Genomic DNA, 24,866 nt, shown 5'->3' on the forward strand with positions numbered 1-24,866 from the left:
TGTGCTAGATTTTTTTTTTTTTTTTTTTTTACACTTCTTTTGATCTGTTCCATAATCAATTATGGTTGGTTTGAACTTTGAATTAGCAATTTAGTAAGGGAATTGGTAGCCCATATATTCAAATAGACAGAAAATTTATGCAATAATACTACTTTTCAACTTTATGTACTAATATATTGATTTTTATAATTCTTATGTCATTTCAATCTATATAAACAATAATAAACAAAATTTTGTAATTAATGTTTTGATAAGCGCATAAGATTATCGATTTCTCTTAGGTAAAGCATATTCTATCTTTATATTATTATTGTTGCGGTATATTACATTACACTATATTAGATGCTAATAATAATGTCTTTTCTAGAAAAGAATCTCACTCAATATATAAGACACTAATTAACAAATTAGTTTTCACACCGGGAAAATAAAATAAGGTAATTAATTTGATGGTTGAAAATTATCACCATGTGAAGCATGAGCTGCAAAGTACAGTAATATTGATGTAATTAATGACATCATCAAATTAACTAAGAAGACAAATAAAAGAATATTCGTGGCATATTCTGATTAGGCTCCAAAAAAGTGGCTTCTGCGTAACATGCACGCCATGAGACTCGGCATGTTCATGTGTTGAAGTCATAATAAGGTGACTATTCAATTCAATTGATTCACAAGTTGATCAAAATAATAATAATAGTAATAATATTTATTTTATGTTGAATTTGATTTTGATTTAAGAAAATGGACATTCCCTGAAGAAGTGTGGTGTCCGTAGCAAGCCAATCTTGACTTATATATATAATAAGTTATTGTATACAACATCGTTGACCTTATAGCTTAGACACTATTCAATATCAATAGTGTTACATATTCATCAATTTGATTTCAACGCAAACATATATCTCTTGGAAAAATCAAGTGTATCGAAAAACATGTGTTCTTAACTGTTGATTTCAATTAATATATATTATATATTTTTTTATAATTCAAATCAACAATTAAAATAATTGAAATACTGGTGTTTTTCGTACACTTAAAACTCTTCCTGTACTAAGTCTAAATAATGTGTATCCGATCCTAGACTTCGCTACTTATTACTTTAATTTGATATAAAGTAGTTATTAAAATGAAGGAATGAACCATATAACTCAACAATTTCATAATTCTTGATTGGCATGCTGGAATTGTATATAGAAGAAAGAATAACATAACAAGCTTCAATTTTATTGATGTTTTCCATTCTTATATTTATATGACCTTTCACGTGGTAGAAGCTCCTCAAATATGAATTAAAACCCAATACCAAAAAAGGGTTGGTTTGGAACTTGGAAGAAGACAACAACTTAAAGCTATGAAAACAAAAAAAAAAAAAAGAAAAGAAAAGAAAAGGGTGACAAGCTAAGTCCCTTAAATTAACAAGTTTACAAGATTATGGAAATTAACATGAAAAGGTCAATAATATATAATTCCTTAGGAAGAAAAAAAAAATTCAAAAACCTTCTGATCCCTCTTCTTGATCGATCCAATCCATCCAAGAAAGTGGGGTGTTCTTGAATTTGTTGTCGACAAGAATTGGTTGTTGTTGTTGTTGTTGTTGTTTGTTGTTGTTGTTATGATGAAGAAGGAGAGTAGTAGTAGAAGGGGTAGCCTTGACCAAGCTCCTAGGTTGTTGTTGTTGGTTGTGGTGATCCTCAGCGTTGGCGGTGATGTCGCCTCCGGTCGGGGTTTGGAGGGGAAGAACGGTGGGCTTGGCGACAGCCGGAGATGAAGGCTTTGGGTAGAAGAGATCGGTTGGGAAGAAGTTATATTGTTGAAGGCCAGCCATAGAAACAGAGAAAATAAAGTGTTGTTTAATTTTGAGAGTATCTAACTTTCTTTACAACTAAGTGCTTATGTTGCCACTTGTATTTATAGCCACACTTCAACACACCCCTTTTGATTCTCTTTAGCCTAACTTTTTCATAGAAATATTTTTAGTCAAATTATTATTTTAAAAAATAGATTTAATTGTCCTCCAGTCAAGTTTAATAATAATTAGTTATTTTTATTAGAGTAAATAACAAATAAATCTCTAATTTTTTATTTCGAAAACAAATAAATTTTTCGACTAATTAAAAATACAAAACGGCCTTCACTTTCTAAAACACAAGATATCTAAGTCTTTTCAAAAAATCGATTTGTCTTTATCATTCTAAACGGAAGGACTTAAGTGTCTCGTATTTTAAAAAGTTAGATATATTTTTGTATTTTTAATTAGTCAAAAATTTATGTGTTTTTAAATTAAAAAATTAAGTACCTATTTATTTTTTTTCTTTTTATTAAATTTAAATCGTTTGACACCTATATCATATCCTATTATATCTATAAAAATTACAAAAATACTACATATACATAAAATACTAATCAACAAATTAATTATTATATATTTTATATAAATAACTAATTTAATGATTTTTTTTATATACATATAAGATAGTTGATACATCATGTCAAAATAAATTAAGTTAGATCATTCAATAATAAATAAAAGTGGATCAACTCGATGTTGAATGCAAGAGTAAATAATTTTAATATTAAAATGTAACCCTTTTTTTTATTATTTTAAATTACGTTTTGCACTTACGGGGTTGTGGTGGCTTGAGAACCAAGGGAGCATTTGCCTTGGAGAAGGGGCAGCTATGAATATATTATTATAATAAAATTTAGAGAGGAGAATAAATAGGTTCTTAGTTTATTGGGTTTGTTAAATTTAACAGAAAAATCAAACACAATTTTTATTGTACTAATTTTATTAATACGGATACATATGCGAAATTTGTTTAAAAATATGACAAATTAAACCGAAGAATCGGTATATCTAAATTTTTAAAAATTTAAAAAATTAAATATATTTTTACAGACCCAAAAATCAAGTATCAATGTGTTTTTTTTTTTTTTTTTATTTCGTCACACGTTAGTATTGTTCTGTGCTGCTTCGTCGATGTTTACAATTTTAAGGCGTGTGTTTGTTCGTTTTTTTCTCACTGTTTCTTTATTGTTAGATTACTGCAATTTTTAATTTGCAAAACAAAATGCTACAATGTCACACATCAATCATTTCACTTGCATTGCTTCTACCCTTTTTCCAAATATTCTTTGATCCTGCTTTGTGCTATTTTTTGTTAATGATCTCTGCTTACAGCTTTTTAAATTTTATTTAACTAGTAGTACTTTAAATACATTACTTAAATATATGAAAAGTAATTAACTAAGCTAAATGTATTGAACAATTTGGTCAAATGCTGATTTATTATATTAGTTCTTATCATATTTTTATTTTGGGTCAAATTATCATAAATTTTTCTTGGTCTTAAAAAAATTATAAAAATTTTAAGCATACCAAAGAAAGATACCAGATTCGAGAGTGCCCTAGAATTGTAAATATTTTAAAATTTAAAATGGAGTCACCATTTGATGATATGATACCCACTTCGAGTTGCATTAATTGTTCTTTTTTTTGGACGAAGATATTTCATTAATATGTGGAATAGGAGTTGCCAATTGTTCAGAATATGGGCCACAAGTCACATCGCTTGGCCCACCAAGTCGGTTAATGGCCCATTAAGCACACTATTCTTCCAATTTTCGTGGGACACATACCCCTTCCGTTGACCAAAAAATGAAGAACTCCTCAAATATAAGTGTATACTGTATAGCAACATAAACTTGGTTCATCACCGTTGACAAAAAAAAAGTCGTAAATTTATTTAGCATATATTCACTTATTTATGAATTTTTATAATTCTTTGAGCGTACCTAAATAATAATCTCTTATAATTTGTACCCATACAAAATTATTCCACTGCCACTCACTAATTTGATGGTTTCTCCTATTTAAATCCATAGTTATATACATCCTACAAATACCTTTATTTGTATTGCTATGTATTTGCTTTTAGATTTAATTTGTATCTCCTATCAATACAAAAATAATTTACTCAAACATTAAATTATATGTTACCCCATCAATAAAAATAACTGCATTTCAAATTTATTATTTACAAAGACATAAAAAAAACTAACATATACAGTTTTAGTAAAAAAAAAAAATTTACTTCTAATGAAATCAAAAACCAAAAACAAATGTATTATGAAGTTAACCATTCATTTAAATTACTTGTTTTTAGTTGCAGCATTTGAACGAGTCACTAACAGCCAACTCCCCCAAAGGGGGTGGCAAGTGGGAAAATCCGCTGCGCCGAAAACCCGTTTTTTGGCGGGCTGGTCCACCCCTTCTCGCATAGTGAGGCAGTCCTAAAATCCCACCTCATCCCGTCTAACTACGGACAGCCCGCCAAATCTCTTTTTTTTTTTTACTATTAACTATAAAATAATTAAACAATATATATAATTTTACAATCATTTTAATAAATTTATACGTTCTAAAACCATAGAAAATTATAATTTTTATATTCAAAAACATTAAAGTTTTTGTAATTATAAATATCTAATAAACATAATTATAAATATTGACTTTAAAGCAAAATAAATATAATTATAAATATTGTTTCCAAAGCAAAATAAACATAATCCAAGACATTCAATTTTCATCTTCATTACCTTGTAAGTTGGGTTGGGAGAAGTTGGATTTTGGCAAAAAAAATTGTAAAAATACTCCCTTGCCAAAAAACACTAAACCCGGCAGGAAAGCCCCCCAAAGCCCGCGGTTTAAGCGGTGCGGGTTAGGTGGGATCTTGCTATTTGGCGGTCCCAATTTTTCAGCCTGTCCCACCTTTTTTGGCGGGTTACGCGGGCCGGACCGGCAGAATTAGGCCCATTTGCCACCCCTAGCTGAAGCATACCCCTAGCTGAAGCATGCCTTGCTATGTCATCAGTCATGGGTCACTACTCGCAAAATCAAATTGTCAAGTAAGAAATCTATATGTGAGTGAAGGGGGAATTGGGGGATTTATGCTCTCTGCAATTTATACAAGTTCTAATGAAATTAACATTAGCACTAGCAAATTTTGTAATGATAATATGATTACCAAATTCTTGTTTGTTCATTGGATATTGAATATATAAGTTGAACTTCAATCTAATTCTCCCAAAAATTAAAAGTTACAAACAAATGTATATGCTTTGCTTCTGTAGTACACATCTAATTCTTGTTTTGGCATCTCATTCCGAAATAAGACTACTGATCTGATTTTTTTTGTTGCATACAAAAATTTTACCCATTACTCCATATAATCAACATATAGTACAAAGGATAATCATGAATTGTCAAATTCAAATCCATGATATATAAACTTGAACCAATGGATTGTAAATCCTAGACCAATATGGAGAACTATACAATCATCACCATCAACAAGACATGATAATCATATTATAGATACAAAGAATATAATTCTCACACTAAGAGTTGAGACTACACAAGGAATTAATAATCCAACCCAAAACCTATAAACATGACCAATTCATGAATCACACACACACACACCAGATTGACCTTATCAATTCATATTTCTTAAAATTTCAATAAATTTTTATTGCAGTTATTAACTGCCTAATACAACATTCTATGCAAAGATTTGCAATAAAGCACTATATAAGTGATCTAATGAAGAACAAAAAACTGAGGCTCATTCATCATGTCCAAAAAATTCACGTTCACACAAACCCTACATTCAACCATTTCACCCAATACACGCACAAAATCCAAACTTTCCAAAATATAGAAAAAGGGGGAAAATTTGCAAAACCTAGAATTTTCTTTGAATCAATCGAGGTCCCTCACAATCTGAATCCCCATGCTATTCGCGGTTCCAATGATTGACTTGGTGATTGCCTCGAGCGACATATTCTGAAGATAGTGATCGTTCTGCTTCACCTTCGCGATCTCATACACGTGCTTCAGCGACAGCGTCGACGCCGTCACGTGACCGGGGCGCCCGCTTCCGGATTCTATGCCGGCAGCTTTCTTCAGGTACCACGTGATCGACGGCGACTTAACGGTGAACTCGAAGGTGTTGTCTTTGAACGCTGTTATCGTAACAGCCATTGGGGTATCGGGCTTGTACTTCTGTGTGCGAGCGTTGAAGTCCTTGCAGAACGCCATTAGATTAAGACGGTACTGACCTAATGCGGGACCCACCGGTGGGGCTGGGCGCGCTGCGGCGGCTGGAACGGTGAGCTTGATGGTCGCCGCCACGGGGCGACGGGTTAGGATCTCCTTGGCGGCCATCGTCGTTGTGGTAGCGAGAGAAGTGAGGGTTTATGGTTTTTGTTGGGCCTTAATGGGCCTTGGGCCGCGGTTTTGATTTCATGGTTTTGCCAGTTTAAGCCCAGTTTCAATATCATTTGGAGTTCAGGGACCTTTCCCAATGCTTTGGAGTCTTTCAATAAAATAAGCAAAAAAAATTGTTGGTGAATGGTTCTTTGGTGTCTTAATGTTTTTAAAGCCAACTAGGATGTTTCCATTGTATATATGCCTGTGCAATATCAACTTTAGACTTTAGTTTACATTTTTTCCATAAATAAACTAAACCGTTAACCCTGTCTTATTTTGGCAGTTGTAATTTATTCTTATTCTATACATTTTTTTACAATACTCTGTTATTTAAAAGAGGTTAAAATATCAGGTCTGTATTTTGGTTGTTCATATATATTAATTCAGAGAAGTGTTTATATATTCTTCTAATGTCAGATTTATATACATATCTAAAAACTGCTTGTGTTTAAAATATGAATTTAATTTTGATTTTTTACATGTATATTCAATGAAAAAGTATAGGTACCAACATATTATCTGTCAATTTATTACCAATAATAGTTAATTATTATATTTTAAACATATATATAAAGAGACACATCTAAAAAATATATCTATAAAAACACTTCTATTAAACATAGCCATAAAAAACACATTTTTATTAGACACATCCACAAAGACACTTCTATTAAACACAGTTATAAATAAGAGTTGGCAGAAATTGGCAGAAATGCTGTTGGTAACGTAACGGGATTGATATTCAATTATGTAATACTAATAGCACATAAACAAAAATAACAATTTTTTATATTAGCTACGTGAATCATCATTCAAAAAAACAAAAAAAATGAACGACTGTATAAAACGTTTTAAAATTAAACTCTTAAAATATAATGGATAATCAACCATATTTATGAATCACACAACTACATTAGATAAATAAGAGTTGTTGGATCTATATTTCTTTCATCCAATTATCAATTTGTTTATGCACAAACATTGATACAAACGAATGAGATACTAAGGAATTATATATTCACCGAATTTGTTGAGTGTTAGCTACCTCTTCCTTTGAGAGAGAAGGTGTTGGAAATTTGAATATTGGCCAATGATTTAAATTTTTAAATGGAATTGCAATTTGCGATAAATTTATTCTTGATCTCCTGAGGGATATTATGAAAAAAAAAAATAAAACTAGACGATCATGTTATAAACGCAAAACAAAATCAGCAAGTAAATTAATTTCTTAGAATATATATTGAAATACAAACTATACATTAAGAATATTAAGAGTATATTTATACACAAAAAGATAAAAATCAATATATGATTCGGTGGCGCATTATCTGGTGTCTTGATTGAGAACTAATCCACCTTAGACATATAAAATTGTTTATGAAATCGAGAGTTTGAATTTACCATAGACATAATAAATAGTTTGTCCTTGAAAAAATGAGCAGCTACGTCTTTCTTGATTGCATTGAGATTTGAGAGGAGCAAGATGGGATCCGAAAGAGGGTCTCCATTTTATGTGGTTGACTTGAGAGATGAAAACATGAAGGCGGGCAGCGAGGCATGGCGGTCGGCGTGCCGTGTGGTGAGGACTGCGCTGGAGGAGCACGGCTGCTTCGTGGCGCGGTTCGACAAGGTTAGCCAGGAGCTTTGCAACTCCGTTGTGACGTGTTTGAAGGAACTGTTTAGCCTGCCATTGGAGACCAAGAAACAAAAGACAAATGAGAAGCCATTACATGGCTACATAGGAAGTGTGCCATGGCTTCCATTGTATGAATCTATCGGCATTGATAATCCTTTGTCCATGGATGCAGTGCAAAATTTCGCCCACTTTATGTGGCCCCATGGAAACCGTACTTTTTGGTATGTCGCTTTTTTTCCCTTCATTCCTTGCATTGTCAAATATATCGTTATACTTTTCTTTGTTTCAAATAAGTGTGTGTCTATCTTAAATTTTTAACTTAATCTTAAATAAGTGTATTTAAATGAATGAGAGGGAGATGGTGTGAGTGGAAATCGTAAATCTAGAAAAAAGAAACTCATAACAATAAAGCTCATGGTTTTGTGCAATTAATTTTAGCGATCTTGAATTAAAATGCGTTCAATCTTTTATTTAATTAATCCTTTGTATGTATATCTAATTGTAAATGTACAGCTATTTAGTTATTTTAGAATAAAAGGAGTAAGTTAATGTCTTGATCCAAATAAAAGAGTTATGAATAATAGAATAATTTAACCAGAAATGTTAGAGATCATTAAAATTTATTGTTTTTGGATATTATTTAACCATTAATCTAATTTTTTTAATTTAATAATTTAATAACATATTTTATTTCATATATTTTTAAATATTAATGACTAATTTATAATAAAAAATAATAAATTTTGACAATTCTTTAATATTTCTCTAGTTTAATTTCTCCAGTGCAATAAAAATACTTTTTGATGAATATTATGAGTACTATAAAAAATAAAAACTAAAAACTTAAATACAATTGTCTTTTATACAAAATTATTAATTGTAAATTAATAGATAATTTGAACATGTTTGACTAAATTATTTAATAGTCAATTATTATTGATTTCACAGAAAGCCAATTTACTCAGAATTTATTGATATAAAATGTGAGGTGTAAAAAGATTTTAGTGTTTGGTCAAATTTAATTTTATTTTTGTTACAAAAAAAAAAAGAGTAAATCAAGTTTGACCGAATAGTAAAATTCTGAGTTTAATTAGTATTGTGCCAAATTTAGTTTCAATTATTTTTTAAATCTGAAATAAGTGAATCAAGTTTGAGAAAACAATGAAATTGTTCTAGGTGACACATGCTCATCCATACTACTTCATGCGTATGTTGGTTGATACAGTGAAAGCATCAATGAGTATGCGAAAGTGATGGCAGAATTAGAGGTAGTGGCAAGGAGAATGGTGTTTGAGAGCTATGGTATGAAGATGGAACGATACGAATCATTGATAGAAGAAACAAGCGAGTATGTGTTTCGTTGCTTGGAGTACAAGCCACGAAGCGAGGGCGTAGATGAGAATGTGTTAGGGTTGGAGCCTCACACTGACTTGTCAATCATATCAGTGCTTCATCCCATTAACAATCTCAATGGCTTGCAAGTTAAGACCAGCCATGTTTCTGATGATCAAGAACAATGGACACCCATTGAAGCCTCCCCCAACTCCTTTGTCGTCATGGCTGGTGACGCACTCCAGGTATCTTACCTACATATTCTGTTAGGCGGTTATTCTGTTATTCTGCTGCACCTGACATGGCAATAAGTAGTTAGAGTGAGCTGGCACAAATCAGTTAATCTGTTATTTTACTGCTATTATTTTATAACAATACTAAATCAGTCACTAAAATTAATTATGAGTATGAAACACACATTAAAATATAAAATATATATTAAAAATAAGTTAAATTATACGTATATTTATATATAAATACATGATGATTAATTTTAATGACTAATTTTAATGTACAAATAATATTTTAAGAAAAAGAAAATATTGAAATTAAGAAGTTGATGTTGTAGGTGTGGAGTAATGGAAGGATAAAATCATGTTTACACAGAGTTGAAATGAAGGAGAAGAAAGCAAGATACGCAACAGGAATATTCTCATTTTGTGGCAACATATTGGAGATACCAGAGGAAATAATGGTTGATGAAGAACACCCCTTGCGTTATAAACCAGCATTCCACCATTATGATTACCTTCGATTCTTTGACCAGCACAGAATCAGACAACCTCAAACTCGAATGGATGCCTATTGTGGAATATAATAACAGGAGTGTTAGATCATGATGATTAGCCAACTTGCTCTTATATATTGTGTCTAAGTGTGGTTTAATTTAGAGTTGTAATACACTAACGGGAATGCTAAGGACAATGACTTTGTTGAACAATATGAACAACCACTAATTAAATAAAAATACACTACACCTCCAATTTAACCCTCTAAATTTTAATATTAAAATAACCATATGTACACTAGTAAAATAAACATCCGATATATCTATTATTTACATTATTTAATATTTTCATTGTTTACCTATACTTTTCCTACACTAATATATATTTGACTCGGAAATTAAAGCATTTTAAATATGAATTATTGAACGTCTACAATGCTAGTATTTTATTTTTAAAATTATATATGTATTGCATACTTTATTTAATATTTGAGAATTTGATGTTTATTATTCATATACTTAAAAACATTAAATTTATTTTATCATAATTACTAAACTTAATCTAATTTTTATTAAATTGAATAATTTCAGTGGGATCCCATGAGATAATATTTTCTCACAAAAAATGAGGATAATAAAAAATATTTCCCCTATCATAAGAAATGGGAGATAGAAATTAAAAAATATATATATATTTTAGGTGCGGTGCTGGATGAAATTCAATTTTTTTTTCAGTATTATTATTATCCATAGCTAGAAAGGCTAATAATAACCATGTTGCTTAGTTTAATCTCTTAATTAACATATGGTTTCATTTTCATAACACGTATGATCTGATATCAATATATAGTTGTATTTATTCTTCCACAAATTAAATCAGTATATTTGTGACATAACATAGTACTGTGGTCCTCATCAATAATAATAAAATGGATCACACCGTTAATCAATCAAATCAATGCACCAAGTACGAGTAATTAAGTATATGTTAATTTCAATTATTGGTGAAGTGATGCTACATTATTCAGCTAAATTGTTCAGAAGCATATGATCATACAAGATGAGTGTTAACAAATTATTGAACAGATAACATTTAATAATAATCATGTTGCTCCAAGTCAACATCGATAGTGACCAAAATATTATGATATAAATTAAAGATGGTATTATATATAATTAAGAGAAATTACAACATTATTGATCCAATTAAGGACCAAACAATAATGGGATCACAAATAAGAGTGTGTCCATTTCCTGTAATTGATTTGAGCGATGAAAAGATGAAGGCAGGCACGGAGGCATGGGTATCGGCGTGCCGTGTGGCAAGGAGGGGGATGGAGGAGCACGGTTGTTTTGTGGTGCGGTTCGATAAGGTTGGGGAGTCGCTATGCAAGTGTCTTGTGTCAGCAATGGAGGAACTATTCGGTCTGCCAGTGGAAACAAAAGCACAGAAGACGAGTGACAAGCTTTTTCATGGTTACTTGGGACAAGTCTCCTGGATTCCCTTGTATGAATCTTTGGGCATTGATGACCCTTTCTCTATGCCTGCTTGCCAACACTTTGCAAACATAATGTGGCCTCAAGGCAATAACCGTTTCTGGTATGTACCATTTTCATCTCATTTATCTCAAAAATTACGATATTATTTATCTCAAAAATTTAAGTCCATAAAAAGAGATAATTGAATTGTTTTGAATTTGTTTAAATTTGTATAGGTCTTCTTTATCTGATATTATGTCATAGTAATGTTTATTTGAAAGGGATGCTACCATAAAGATGTAAAAAACGTCTTTTTTTTAAAGATATTTTTTAATAATTAAAATATAACATATATAATCACTTAAATTATATTATTTTTGTCAAAATTAGGTCAAACAAATTAATTTGACCGAAAAATAGTGAATCAAATTTTAAATTTGTCTAAATTAATATTATTTTTATAAAAAATGACTACAATATCCCTATTATATAAAATGACTAAAATACTCTTATTATATATATTAATTTTGAGAATTCTAAATTCTAGCCATTTTCTTTTCTATCATTATAGTGTTAGAATTTAAAGTTTTTAATATATATATATATATATATATATATATATATATATATATATATATATATATATAAAATAGGATATTTTAGTTGTGTTTTATAATAGGAATATTGTAGTAATTTTTTTATAAAAAATATTAATTTATACCGATTTAAAATTTAATTTATTATTTTTTTTACTAAACTAATTTGTTCAGTCTAATTTTAATAAAAATAATATAATTTAATTGATTATATGTGTTAAATTTTAATTTTTAAAAAACATCTTTAAAAAAGACATTTTTGACATTTTTATTTAAATGGCTTGAAAAACTTAATAAACATATAAGAAAAGGTACGTAAATGACTATATCTTTAAATTTTAATATATTTAATATTATCACTCACTTAAATTTTAGATCACTTTAAAATCTCTTTTGGATTTGTATAAATTTTGCATAGGTCTTCTTTATTTGATATCATGTCTATGATATTGTTTATCTAAACAAACTTTAGTCGATAAAAAAAAATTACATAAATAATTATATCTCTAATATGTTTAATAGAAAAATACTAGAGAATCATTAGAATTTATTGATTTTGACTATTACTTTTAGTCATCAATTCGATTTTTTTAGTTTAGTAATCTAACACCTTACTTTATTTCACACTTTTAAAATATTGATAACTAACTAATGGTCAAAAACAATAAATTTTGATAGCCCTCTATCATTCTTCTTTTTATTAGACATATAATTATTTAAATTTAATTTTGATGCAATGTCAATGTAAAATAGTTTTACACGTATATCTCTAATTTCATAATACCATATTAGTAAAAATAACTACTTTTCATATTGATCACATGAATAGTCATCAAAAGAACAAGTATAATTACACTATCAGTCAATCAAAATTAAACTCTAATTATTTATATGTTTTCTTCTATCAATTTAACTTTTAAAAGAAATTATTATATTATAATATATATAAAAATTTATATGATATAAAAGATTAATATAAGAGGATGTGTGATATAAAGGATTAATATAAGAGGATGAGTGCGTTAGCCAACGAGTTATAACTTAAATGACATAATTTTTTATCTTTATTTAGAGGTCTCAGATTCGAGTCTCACCCTAATTTAAGGATAAAAAAAAAGTGAAAAAGAGAACGGATGCGTTAGAAATATAATTATTCAAACCGCTTTGTCCTAACAGCTAAAGATTATAATAGTAAAACTATTAATATCCGTGACATAACCAATGCATGTATATAGTGAAAGGATTAATGAGTATGCAAAGCTAATGGGGGAAATAGACCATATAGCAAAGAGGATGGTGTTTGAGAGCTACGGAGTGGACATGGAAAGATGCAAATTGATGATAGAATCAAGCGACTATCTGCTTCGATGCCAAGAATATAGGCCACCCAAGAACGATGAGAATGAAACAGGATTGCAGCCTCACACAGACTTAACCATCACATCAATAGTTCACCAACTCAACAATCTCAATGGCTTAGAAATCAAATCCAACGATGGAGTCTGGAGAGGTGTTGATGCTTCTCCTTCTTCCTTTGTTGTCATGGCTGGTGATGCATTCAAGATTTGGAGCAATGGTAGGATAAGGCCATGCGAACACAGAGTTACAATGAGTAGTCATGTCAAGAATCTAAGATACTCTACGGGACTCTTTTCTTTCTGCTCCAACACATTCGAGATTCCTCAGGAGTTGGTCAATCAACAACATCCCTTGCGTTACAAAACAACGTTCCACCATTATGATTATCTTCGCTTCTTTGATGAAAGCAAGATCAAAGATCTTGATACTCGGATTCAAGCCTATTGTGGAATCTCATCCAATCATGAATGATTCTTCTACACTTGCTCTTTTTCTTGTAAGTGGAAATTCAGGTGCACTCGACTTCACGTGAATTTTGATAATTGAGAGCAGATAGATGATTTGGCTGATTTGACTAAATTTTTATCTAATGACTCTCAACTATCAACTTCCCGTAAAGTCGACTGCACTTGAGTTTCCAGTTTACGTGATTAGTCGAACCCGAGATGATAGTTGAAAACTGTTATATCTTAAATCATCTTTATATAAAAATAAAAAATACATGTATGTGATGAGTGACCACCTTAATTATATATGTGCTGTTCTAGTGTGATATGTTTTTCTTATGGGCTATTATTATAATTACAAACAATTCGTCCTACTATCTTAATTTAAGAATTATTATTTTTTTATTTTATTATTTTAGCAATTTTTTATTTTAAAAAATCTTGATCCATAAGTATTAACGTATACCCACAATAGAAATAAGAAAAATAGATATATAACGTTATGCCCATGATGTGGTCTATAAATCAAATAAAACAAGAAGTTGAAGATGAAGATATTGGGATGATTATCGATAAATTTAGTTAATTGAAACCTTTTTCATGTAGTACAACTATATACCGTTATATTATTTCATTGAAAACTTTGTTAAGATAAGTTTACGGAGATGTTCTTATGCCCAATGTTAATTTTGAACAAAAAGGACGAATTGAAGGAAATAAAACAATTTATAACAAAGAGGCTATAATTGTCCCATTATGTGATATTGAAATATCTATTATGTGCAATCCAAATTATAAATTAATCATTTAAACTCTACATTATTGTGCAATACAAGTCTAATCTAATAGATGTACATCTATTCATTCATGTTTGATTACATAATTACATGCTAATTAATTAACATCGACCATATGTATGAACAAAAAAAAAAAAACTAAGGTATATAGCTAACTATCGATCCAACATAGGAACATAGCATCTTATGGGTTTTTTATTTAACAACATACCAAAACCCCTATTCTTAACAAGATTAATACTCAAATCCATGCACCTAGGGTTCATGATCACACTCTTTCTCAACCACCAACCAGATTTAATTTGACCCCAAACCCCCATTTGCACACTGAAGTTTATGTTATTCCTACTTTGTTCCATGACAAGATTGTCCACAACCCAATCCTTCACACTTGGTTGATCACCATCTATATTCCAATCCTTCCTCCACACTTTAAAGCTGACAAATTTATGTTCCCTTGGTCCCAAAACAATTGGTTTATTAATCTTTACTGAACTCACCCCAAGAACTTCATCTTTGAATAGTACCATACCTTCAATGTGATCAAGATACAATGTTGAAAAGATGTTTGGATTTTTTGCTGCTAATTCCACACCCCATTTGGATGATACATTTTTGTATGAAACATTATTGAGGCCTGAGACAGAAAGTCCAAGAATTTCCACCATGGGAGGTTTTGGTTTACCTGAAAGTTCTATGAGGATGCTTGGAGTGCAAGTAAACACCAGAATTGTGCATAATAATAAGAACATTAGAAGCCCTGCTAGTTCTGCCATGAGAACTATGTAAGGGCTTTCTTTTGTTGAATGGTAATAATCTTTCACATTATGCTTCCTCAATAATAGAGAATATTCCATTTTTGATAGAATATAATATATATGTGACTATATATGACGAGTAGCTTTTGAGTTGGATATAGCTAGAAGAAGAAAGAAGATTTTTGATTGGATTTAGATGAATGTATGTGATGATCAATTGATCATGCATTTATATAAAGGGAATTTTGTAGGTTTTTTTTTTTTTTTTCTGCAAACAGAAATGGTTGTCATCTAACAATTTTGTATCATATTGTTGCATGTGGTTAATTATATGTAACGAAATGTTGACAGTAATAATCATATAGTAGTTATATAGAACATAGTTAGTTGATAAAACTATAAAAGTGGATCCACTTTGCTTCATTGCCTATCTGTTCACAACCATATTAGCAAATATAAAGCTTTTTAAAAATGCTATTTATACATTAAAATTGATCATCAAAATCAATCACCATATATTTTTATACAAATAAATATATAATTTAATTTATTTTTAATGTATATTTTATATTTTAATATGTATTCTATCCTAAACAAATTTTGGTGACTGATTTTAGTATACACCTAATATGAAACTTTTAATTTTTTATTTTATACATATATAACTATTTTTACAGTTGAAAAAATCATTACAGATAACAGACACAACAGAAACAATCTGTGGACTTTGTATTTTTATTAATGCACAGTTAAAATGTAACCAATTATTGTTTAACTACAAAATTAATACATATTTTGATATTTATGTGTTTTTTTTACGTTTATTTCATTTTGAATATAATCAAAGAAAGAAACGGCGGTTAAAAAAAGATATTTTTTAGTTACTTTCATGAAGTAAAAGTAAAATTTAAAATTTAAAATTAAAAATAAATAAAAATATCTTAATAAAAAATATTATTTATAGATTTTATGTGATATAAGCCAAAAAAATTATATGAAATAAATTTTTTGTTATTTTTCTTATTCAATTCCGCTGTTGAACAAATTTGACAAAATCAAATAAGGCATGAGATTTAATCCCTAGTGGCAAAAAATTTAAATAGTATAGGGCGGCGGAACTAGCATAAAATTTGAAGAAGGACCAAAATTTAATTTTTAAATATAAAAAAATTAGAATGAAATTTTAAGAGAATTAAATTAAAATTTACACACAGTTTATAAAAAAAAATTGAAGTTTAGGGGCCATTATGCCTTGCTATATGAGAGGCTCCACCCCTGAGTATATATATACATGAGGTTCTAAATTCAAATTTTATTCCTGTAAATGTAAATAATATATATTATGGCATCCTTCTAAATTAATTTTAAATGATATTATATGTCTAAACGTTTTTGTATGTAATTAATTTTAGTGGTTGGTTTTAATGTATATTTAACATGAAACTTTTAATTTTTTATTTTATTTATAAAGTTTTAGTTACATCAAAACGATAAATATTAACTGAAATCTAATTTCTTCCGAATTTGTTTGGAGTTTTTGCATGTTGTCTGGTCTGGGTTCTCATTAAGGAATATTGAACATATAATTATTTTTACAGTTGAAAAAGTCATTACAGAGATAACAGACACAACAAAAAAAGTCTGTGGCCTTTGTATTTTTATTAATGCACAGGTTAAAATGTAACCAATTATTATTGTTTTAACTACAAAATTAATATATATTTTGATGTTTATATGTTTTTTTTTTTAATGTTTATTTCATTTTGAATGTAGTCAAAGGAGCGGTGTTGTTAGGAGAAAACGATATATATTTTAGTTTACTTTCTTGAAGTAAAAGTAAAATTTTAAAAATTAAAATAAAAAATAAATTAAAATATCTTAATAAAAAATATTATTTATAGATTTTATGTGACATAAGCCAAAAAAAAATGATATGAAATAAATTTTATGTTATTTTCCTCATTCACTTCCGTTGTTGAACAAATTTGACAAAATCAAATAAGGCACGAGATGTAATTTCTAGTGGCAAAGAATTTAAATAGTATATATGAGGTTACTTATGAAAGATTTACAAATTTCTATCTCTTCCATTAAAAGTTTTCAAAGTCTGTGTCATGATATTTACTATTTAAGTTAAAAAAGTGTATGGTCATCCTCTATTGAAATATACTATTATTTTAAGAGTTATCTAAAACTAGATTATGTTTAGACCTGAATGTGAGATTCAGACTCTTAATGAGGCAGCGTCCGTCTTAGTTTGTGTCAGATGGCTGCCGCTCCGATACTTAAGTCAATAAGGGTACCACCAAATTTATAAGAGATTGGATCTTAAGTATATCTGAGAAATATCAGTGTATTTATAGGTGATGAGTTAATAACTACTGTTGGAATAGTTTCACCATTATTGGCGAATAACTGTTCCTTTTATTTAGGGGTTGTTGAGATCTCTCTTCTAGAAATAAGTAAAAGATAATAAGGATAACTCCTTCAAGAAAGAGTTATCACTTGGTAGTATTCTTGTCCGACCTCTTAGGAGATCGACTATTTAGTAACTACTTTTTGAATTTTCTGTACTTTGAGCCTGACTTTAAGTTTTGAGTTAGGGTATAAACAACTATTAAATCAAAATTAAAGTTATCTACGAAGAATTATAGTAGAACAATTTATGAATATCATTGCCGTGGACTTAATTTTATCAAAAATGATGATAATGTGAATTCTCAACCATTTATACATTGAAAAGAAGAACAATTTATAAATATCATTATCGTAGACTTAATTTTATCAAAAATGATGTAAATTCTCAACTATTTATACGTTAAAAAGACCGTTTCTTATTTTAAATAATTTGATGAAATCAAAAGACATTACTTAAACGCTGCTGTAGATACATGCCCTAAACTCAAGTTTTACTCCTGCAAATGTAAATATTATATATTACAGGGTTCTTCTAATTTAATTTTGAGTGATGCTACAAGTAAAAGAGTTTTTGTAGTCAATTCCAATTAAATTGACACAAATAAAAAAAATGCACATGTATGCGTTATTACTTTTCTTTTTTCATATTTTTTAACACATAATTGTTAATTTGTTAGAGAGCATATAAATTTATTGACATAATTTTTATTAATGTAGGATAAAAAATTTTATACATAATACTAAAATTTGTATCCATAACATAAAATTTTTGTGAATAACACTAATTTTATTAATGTATAACACAAACTTTCAGTGAGTCAATATTTTGAACATACAGTTTTTAAAAAAATTGTATTGTGTATCAAAAGATTTATATGTGTGTAAAAAAATTGTATTGTACACCAAAATTTATATATTGTATGTATATTATTGATTAGGAGTCGATGTTTTAGATATGTAGTTCTTGAAAAGTTTTTGTGCCATGTACCAAATTTTTATATTATGTACTAAATTTTGTGTTATGTATTAAAATTTTTGTATTGTATGTATTTTGTTGGTTAAGTGTCAATATTTTTTATATATAGTCATTTAAAATTTTTTATGTGCATCAAAATTTTTGTACTGTAAATTAAATTTTTGTACTTTAATTTTTTGAACATATAAAAAAGGAAAAATATGAAAAAGATGATTTGACAACTATGATAAAGATAATAAAAGAGAATAAAAAAAGAAAAAAAAATCAAACAAGATAAAAATAAAATTTGGGTTGTATAACAGTGAGCGTACCAAATGTAAATTTGACATTTATAGTGTTAATTGCTCAAAAATAAATTTGGTATTATTAAAGGTGGTTTCTTCCAAACTCATGGTAATTTTGTGGGTAATTTATCTTTGCAGATGTGTCATCATCTTAGCCATTGATCTAAAAAATTTTCAATCTCTCATTAATTCCTTAAATAAATGTGTTCACACTACATTGTATTTTATATTATTTACATTATACCACATAACGTATTTGAACTGTAATATAAATGGGTGCAATATACAAATAATTGATTTTACAAATCCCTCCCCAAATACTAAAGAAATCAAAATCTTCCCCAAATACTATTGGATTGTCTACAGCTTCTTCTTCTTCTACCTCTCAAAATACACTTCGAAGGAACTGCTTCTTCTTCAACCTCGCTGCTTCTTCTCCCTTACTGACCACTGCTCCTTCTTCTCTACCCTTTCTGTAGGTGATGGACTGATGGGTGTGATTTTTCCGGCGACCCGCTCGCAAAACCTTCCCTAAATACCCTTGTAATGTCCACTGCTTCTTCTTCTACTACCTCACTGCTTCCTCTACCCTTCCTATAGGTGACGGGTTTGATTTTTTCCAGCGACCCACTCGCAAAACCTTCTCCAAATACCCGTGTAATGTATAGAGCTTCCTCTTCTACCTCGCTGCTCCTCCAACCGTTCCTGTAGTTGAAGCGTTTGATTTTTCCGGCAACCCACTCACAAAACCTTCCCCTAAATACCGCTTTAATGTCAACAGCCTCTTCTTCTACTTCATTCCTCTGATTTCTTCGGTGACTCATCGTTAGTGACAGATTTTTTCGAACCCCGTCGAAGACCCTGCCTACTGCTTCTTCGTCTAGGGTTATGCGGGTGTATGTCCTTTTCTGTGACTCACAGGCGGAGTGAAGTATTTCCGAAATCATCGAAGAACGTAACTCATCCCCTTGCCGGGAACGGTACCGTCGACCCACGTGGAAAACCTTCTTGAAAAACCATTATAAGGCCTACTGCTTCTTCTTATAGCTGATTCGTTTCTTTTTGTTGTCGATTTTCACAACCAATTTAATCATCACAACCAATCTTCACTTTCTTTAATCACCATTGATCGAAGCAGATTGTTTCAATTTTGAATGCAATAATTGATAATAGTTATTCATGGTGGTGTTTAATTAGGGGTGGCAACGGGGCGGGTAGGGGCGGATTTTTGCTCTACCCGACCCCGCCCCGACCTACAAAAAACCCGCATCAAACCCGCCCCGCCCTACCCGCGGGTTGTAAAATATTAAACCCTAACCTGCCCCTATAATTATTAAATCTAACAAATAAAATTAAATTTTAAAAATTATATAACCACCATTTACATATATAATATAAATTAAAGTAAAAATTTATATATGATATAATATTATTAATTATTTTACTAATTATTTTATATATGTTACATATATTATATATTAAAAATATATATATTTACATATATATTATATATACCGGGGCGGGTAGGGGCGGGTTTAACCTAAACCCGACCCCGCCCCGCCCCACCAAAGAACCCGTCCCGTTAAAACCCGCCCCGGTGCGGGAGCGGGTAATTACCCGCCCCGAGCGGGTAGGAGTGGGGTGGGTACCCGCGGGTTCGGGTAGTGTTGCCACCCCTATGTTTAATATTAATCAGATTGATGGCCAGTGATGCATGCTCCTCAAACACGAGACGAGGCAGAGGTGAAGCCGGCGGACAATAGAAACTGATAGCTGGATATGCAAGTTCAAGTTCACTGCAACCTGCGGATGTAACAGATGGTGTTGCCCCAAAATATTTCTGCGAAAAATATGCCATCTGTTACATGTCAAAGACAGACACCAACCCGAATAGGCTAATTTTTGGATGCCCATTGTTAAAGGTAAGCACCCAATTCTTCATGTATGATCACTAAGTTTATGCTAAAAGCAACACAACGCCCTAAACAGAGAACCGTTGAAAAGGCATGGACTATCATCCAAATTAAACTAATATGGATTAACAAAAAAACTTAATTGGACATACCTTGATGACAACCAAAGGTTGAGCTTGAACGGATAAAAAATGCACTCTCAGAGGGAGGTGACCTTACCTAATTCGTACGCACCTAATTCGAAGGCAGCCGAAAAATGAATGTTGGTAAACCAGCTTCCAGCAGCCATAGTTTTCGATCAAGCAGAAGTTCAGCTACAAATTTCTCTACCGGAGCCACATTAGTTTAGCATTCGCCATCTCCTCAGTTGACGTCGATGCCTAGTCGACGGAATCAGAGCACCAGTTCCGGAACCTTTCAATCGAAGGAGATCATTCTTGCTAAATGTACGCTGTGTATAGAACGAAGGCGAAAAAACCAAACAGGGTTAGGTAGAGGGTTCTAGAATAACAAATTTCAGGGTTGGGTAGTGGGTATACAACGCAGGCGAAAATACCAGTGGGTAGTGGGTTCTATGTGTTTTCCAAATTCTGAGACATGCATGTTGAATTTCAGGAAGAGATGGAGGGTATATTTTAAAATGAAAAACAAGTTAGAGATTATAAATTATAATTACAAATGATTCCCAATACACTATATAGTATGTATATACAATAATTAATGTAGTATATGTTATGGTATATGTTCATTAAAGGCTTTTGCTATAACCAATGAATACATTAATTGAAAAGTTGAAAATTTTTTTGATCAATGGCTGAGATGATGACACATATGCAAGGATAACTTACCCACAAAATTACCATGGATTTGAAAGAAATCACCATTATTAAAGTCTGATGCTAATAATTTTTTTTATTGATTCTAATAATGTTCTAATATTGTTTGATGGACTGATGGTCAACTAATTATAATTGTAAATATATTAATTAATTAATTTGGAATACGTAATATTAATTTATTATATTAATATATCTAATAAACAATCTTTGACTAATACGAATAACTAACAAAATTTTTTAGAAGTCAATTTAAAAAATAAATTATCTTTTAAAAATAATTTAAATATTATTCCTCTTTCTCTCTATATATAAGTTAATAAAAATTAGTTTAAAAAATTATAGAGACAGAAATGGGAATACGAGTTAGGGTAAAACTTTTACTATTAGAAATAGTAATGGGATAAAATCTACATAAAATAAAATAGGGCAAAAGAGTAAGTAGTGTAAAAATGTATTTTTATCCGTTTTATTACTATTGGTAATTACACATAGGTTGAAATTCAAGTGCAGTTAATTTTACGTGAAGTTGATAACTGAGAGCTGCAAATTATTTAACGATTATTAGCTATTAATTTCATGTAAAGTTGACTGCACCTGAATTTCCACTCTAGTAGTCTTTCTAATTGTAGATAAAGTAGGAGGAGATGCAGGATGATAAAATTGGTTGTAATAATTGTTGAAAATCATGATAATTAACTAAGAAGAATAATAATAAAAGATACCAACAAAGGGTGACAGTTGAATTTACAAATTCTTGTATATGACTAACGCAGGCTAAAAAATTATAGACATATATTCCTTCATGTCAAATACAAATTGACGATTGGAAGAAATAATTTTCTTTTTTTTTTTTTAAATAAAAAAGAAAGATTCTAATTATCCAACATAGGAACATAACATCTTATTGGCTCTTCATCTAACAACATTCCAAAACCCCTCATAGGGACAAAGTTAATAGTCAAATCCATGCACCTAGGATTCATGATAACACTCTTTGAAGACCACCAACTAGATTTAATTTTACCCCATACACCCATTTGCACACTGAAATTAATCTTCTCTTTATGTTTGTCCATCATGATATTTTCCACAACCCACTCCTTCACCTTTGGTTGATCCTCATCATCTATATCCCAATCCTTCTTCCACACTTTAAAGCTAACAAATTTATGTTCCATTGGTCCCAAAGCAATTAACTTTTTCTCCAAGGAACTCACCCCAATAACCTCTTCTTTATATAGCACCATACCAACCATGTGATCCAAATACAATGTTGAGAATAGGTTTGGGTTTTGCACCACCAATTCCACACCCCATTTGGCTGATACATTTTTGTTTGTGTATGAAACATTGAGCCCGGATACAGAAAGTGCAAGGATTTCCATGGTGGGGGGTTTTGGTGTACCTGATAGCTCTGTGAGGATGCTTGGATTGCAAGTAAACACCAAAGTTGTGAATGATATGATGAAGATTAGAAGCCCTATGAGTTCTGATATGAGAACCAGGGAAGGCCAATCCTTATTGCTTGAATAACAACCTCTCATGTTATTCATTAACTGAAAAAGCATCTTTTTTTAAAGTAAAGATATAAACCTGAGAGAGACTGGAGAAAAAGACAGAGAGATCTGGTTTGGATTTCAATGAATATGGTCATGCATTTATATGTGGGAGTCTTTTTCATTAAATCTGCTTAGGAAATTTAGATATGAATTTGATAGCATGTAACGGTTATTTCATGTAAGCATTTTGCATAATCTAGTTGCAATAACTGTGAATTATGGAAGTTAGAATAATTAACGAAACAATGTTAAAATTAGTCACAGGAAATATATACACAACATATATAGTTTCATAATCCATTTGGATTTGCTTTGATGTCTATCTGTTCATAACTATTATTAACAAATATATAGTTTTTGTTTTAGATTAAATCTGTAAACTTTATAAATTAATTCGAGAAACAACTTAAAAATTCTTCTTTTCTTTTACAATTGAATAAATCAAGGATGAGCATTGTAAAAGGTCATGGCCGAAGCGAATCCATTTGTTTTAGAAAAAAAAAATAAAAAATTGCAAATATATAGTTATTTTTTAGGTGCCATCTGTAAAGTTTTATTATTCATTTGACATCTTTAATATTATTACCATTATTTTTTGTAATTCAGTAGTACATCATTATATAAATACGAAAAATAACTATATAAAATGTCCAACTGTGAACAGAGAATTAAAATTGAAAACAATAATCATTATTAACACTAGCGGCTCAACAGACACGATATGAGTGCCTGTTCAGCCGTTTTTCTATTATTTTTTTTAATTAATTTTATTTTTTGTTAATATATTATTTATTTTTTAAATTTATTAGATACATATTTTTTTATTATTTTAATATTGACATTATTTTATTTATATCATATTTTGTTAAAATTAAAATTATTATAAAAAATTTTAAAATATTAAATTATAAAAACACACAATAAAAAAGTGTATATATATATATATATATAATATAATCTAAAAAATAATGATAATAATATTATCCTGATTCAAAAAAATTATATATAAATAAAAAATACATATTAGTTATTTACAAAAGATAATTTTTATTTAAATGTCATAGATATTTATATTTGTCTTTATATTTTTTAAGTGGTATGCCAAAATATGAATCTGAAGAGGTCTTCATTTTCTTATAAGTAATGAAAAGAAGAAGAAATGAGAATGTTTATTTTTTTTTTTTACATATCAAATTATAAGAATAATTAATAAACAAAATAGGAGAATATAAAAATTGTGTACCTAAAAAAAATTTTCGTAATTCATCATACATATCCTTATTAATAACTTTTTGAGTCTTGAAAAACTGTCAGATTTATTGACTATAAAAATAACTATATAAACGCTTCAAGATTATTCAATTAAATTGATTCCTTAATATAGTAGGGACAAATTCAATTAATTCAATTAATTATAGATTTGATAAAATAATTTAAAAATAAAAAATATATTTAAAAATAAATATAAAA

General features: G+C 29.6%; 5 protein-coding genes across 5 annotated transcripts; 2 read left to right on the forward strand and 3 right to left on the reverse strand.

Annotated features, from left to right (window-relative positions):
- Nucleotides 1-5,492: 5,492 nt before the first annotated feature.
- Nucleotides 5,493-6,672, reverse strand: LOC112758369 (uncharacterized). The gene has a single exon (XM_025807028.3). It carries the CDS (start codon nt 6,230-6,232, stop codon nt 5,768-5,770), a length of 465 nt encoding a protein of 154 aa, XP_025662813.1. The 5' UTR covers nt 6,233-6,672; the 3' UTR covers nt 5,493-5,767.
- A 1,024-nt stretch (nt 6,673-7,696) lies between these two features.
- LOC112757985 (probable 2-oxoglutarate-dependent dioxygenase AOP1) lies at nt 7,697-10,245 on the forward strand. The gene is made up of 3 exons (XM_025806534.3): nt 7,697-8,134; nt 9,139-9,490; nt 9,814-10,245. The coding sequence occupies exons 1-3, from the start codon at nt 7,761-7,763 to the stop codon at nt 10,060-10,062; spliced, it is 975 nt and encodes a 324-aa protein (XP_025662319.1). The 5' UTR covers nt 7,697-7,760; the 3' UTR covers nt 10,063-10,245.
- A 922-nt stretch (nt 10,246-11,167) lies between these two features.
- LOC112758637 (probable 2-oxoglutarate-dependent dioxygenase AOP1) lies at nt 11,168-14,178 on the forward strand. Its single transcript, XM_025807347.3, has 2 exons — nt 11,168-11,572; nt 13,283-14,178. The coding sequence occupies exons 1-2, from the start codon at nt 11,196-11,198 to the stop codon at nt 13,875-13,877; spliced, it is 972 nt and encodes a 323-aa protein (XP_025663132.1). The 5' UTR covers nt 11,168-11,195; the 3' UTR covers nt 13,878-14,178.
- Nucleotides 14,179-14,578: 400 nt separating this feature from the next.
- On the reverse strand, nt 14,579-15,506 carry LOC112756572 (uncharacterized). The gene is made up of 2 exons (XM_025805191.1): nt 14,861-15,506; nt 14,579-14,625 (listed from the first exon to the last, which is right to left on the reverse strand). The coding sequence occupies exons 1-2, from the start codon at nt 15,504-15,506 to the stop codon at nt 14,579-14,581; spliced, it is 693 nt and encodes a 230-aa protein (XP_025660976.1).
- Nucleotides 15,507-22,709: 7,203 nt separating this feature from the next.
- On the reverse strand, nt 22,710-23,222 carry LOC112756573 (uncharacterized). Its single transcript, XM_025805192.1, has one exon. The coding sequence runs from the start codon at nt 23,220-23,222 to the stop codon at nt 22,710-22,712; it is 513 nt and encodes a 170-aa protein (XP_025660977.1).
- Between the last annotated feature and the right edge of the window lie 1,644 nt (nt 23,223-24,866).

This window comes from Arachis hypogaea, chromosome 16 (genome assembly GCF_003086295.3).
Source record: "Arachis hypogaea cultivar Tifrunner chromosome 16, arahy.Tifrunner.gnm2.J5K5, whole genome shotgun sequence".
Lineage (NCBI taxonomy): Eukaryota > Viridiplantae > Streptophyta > Magnoliopsida > Fabales > Fabaceae > Arachis > Arachis hypogaea.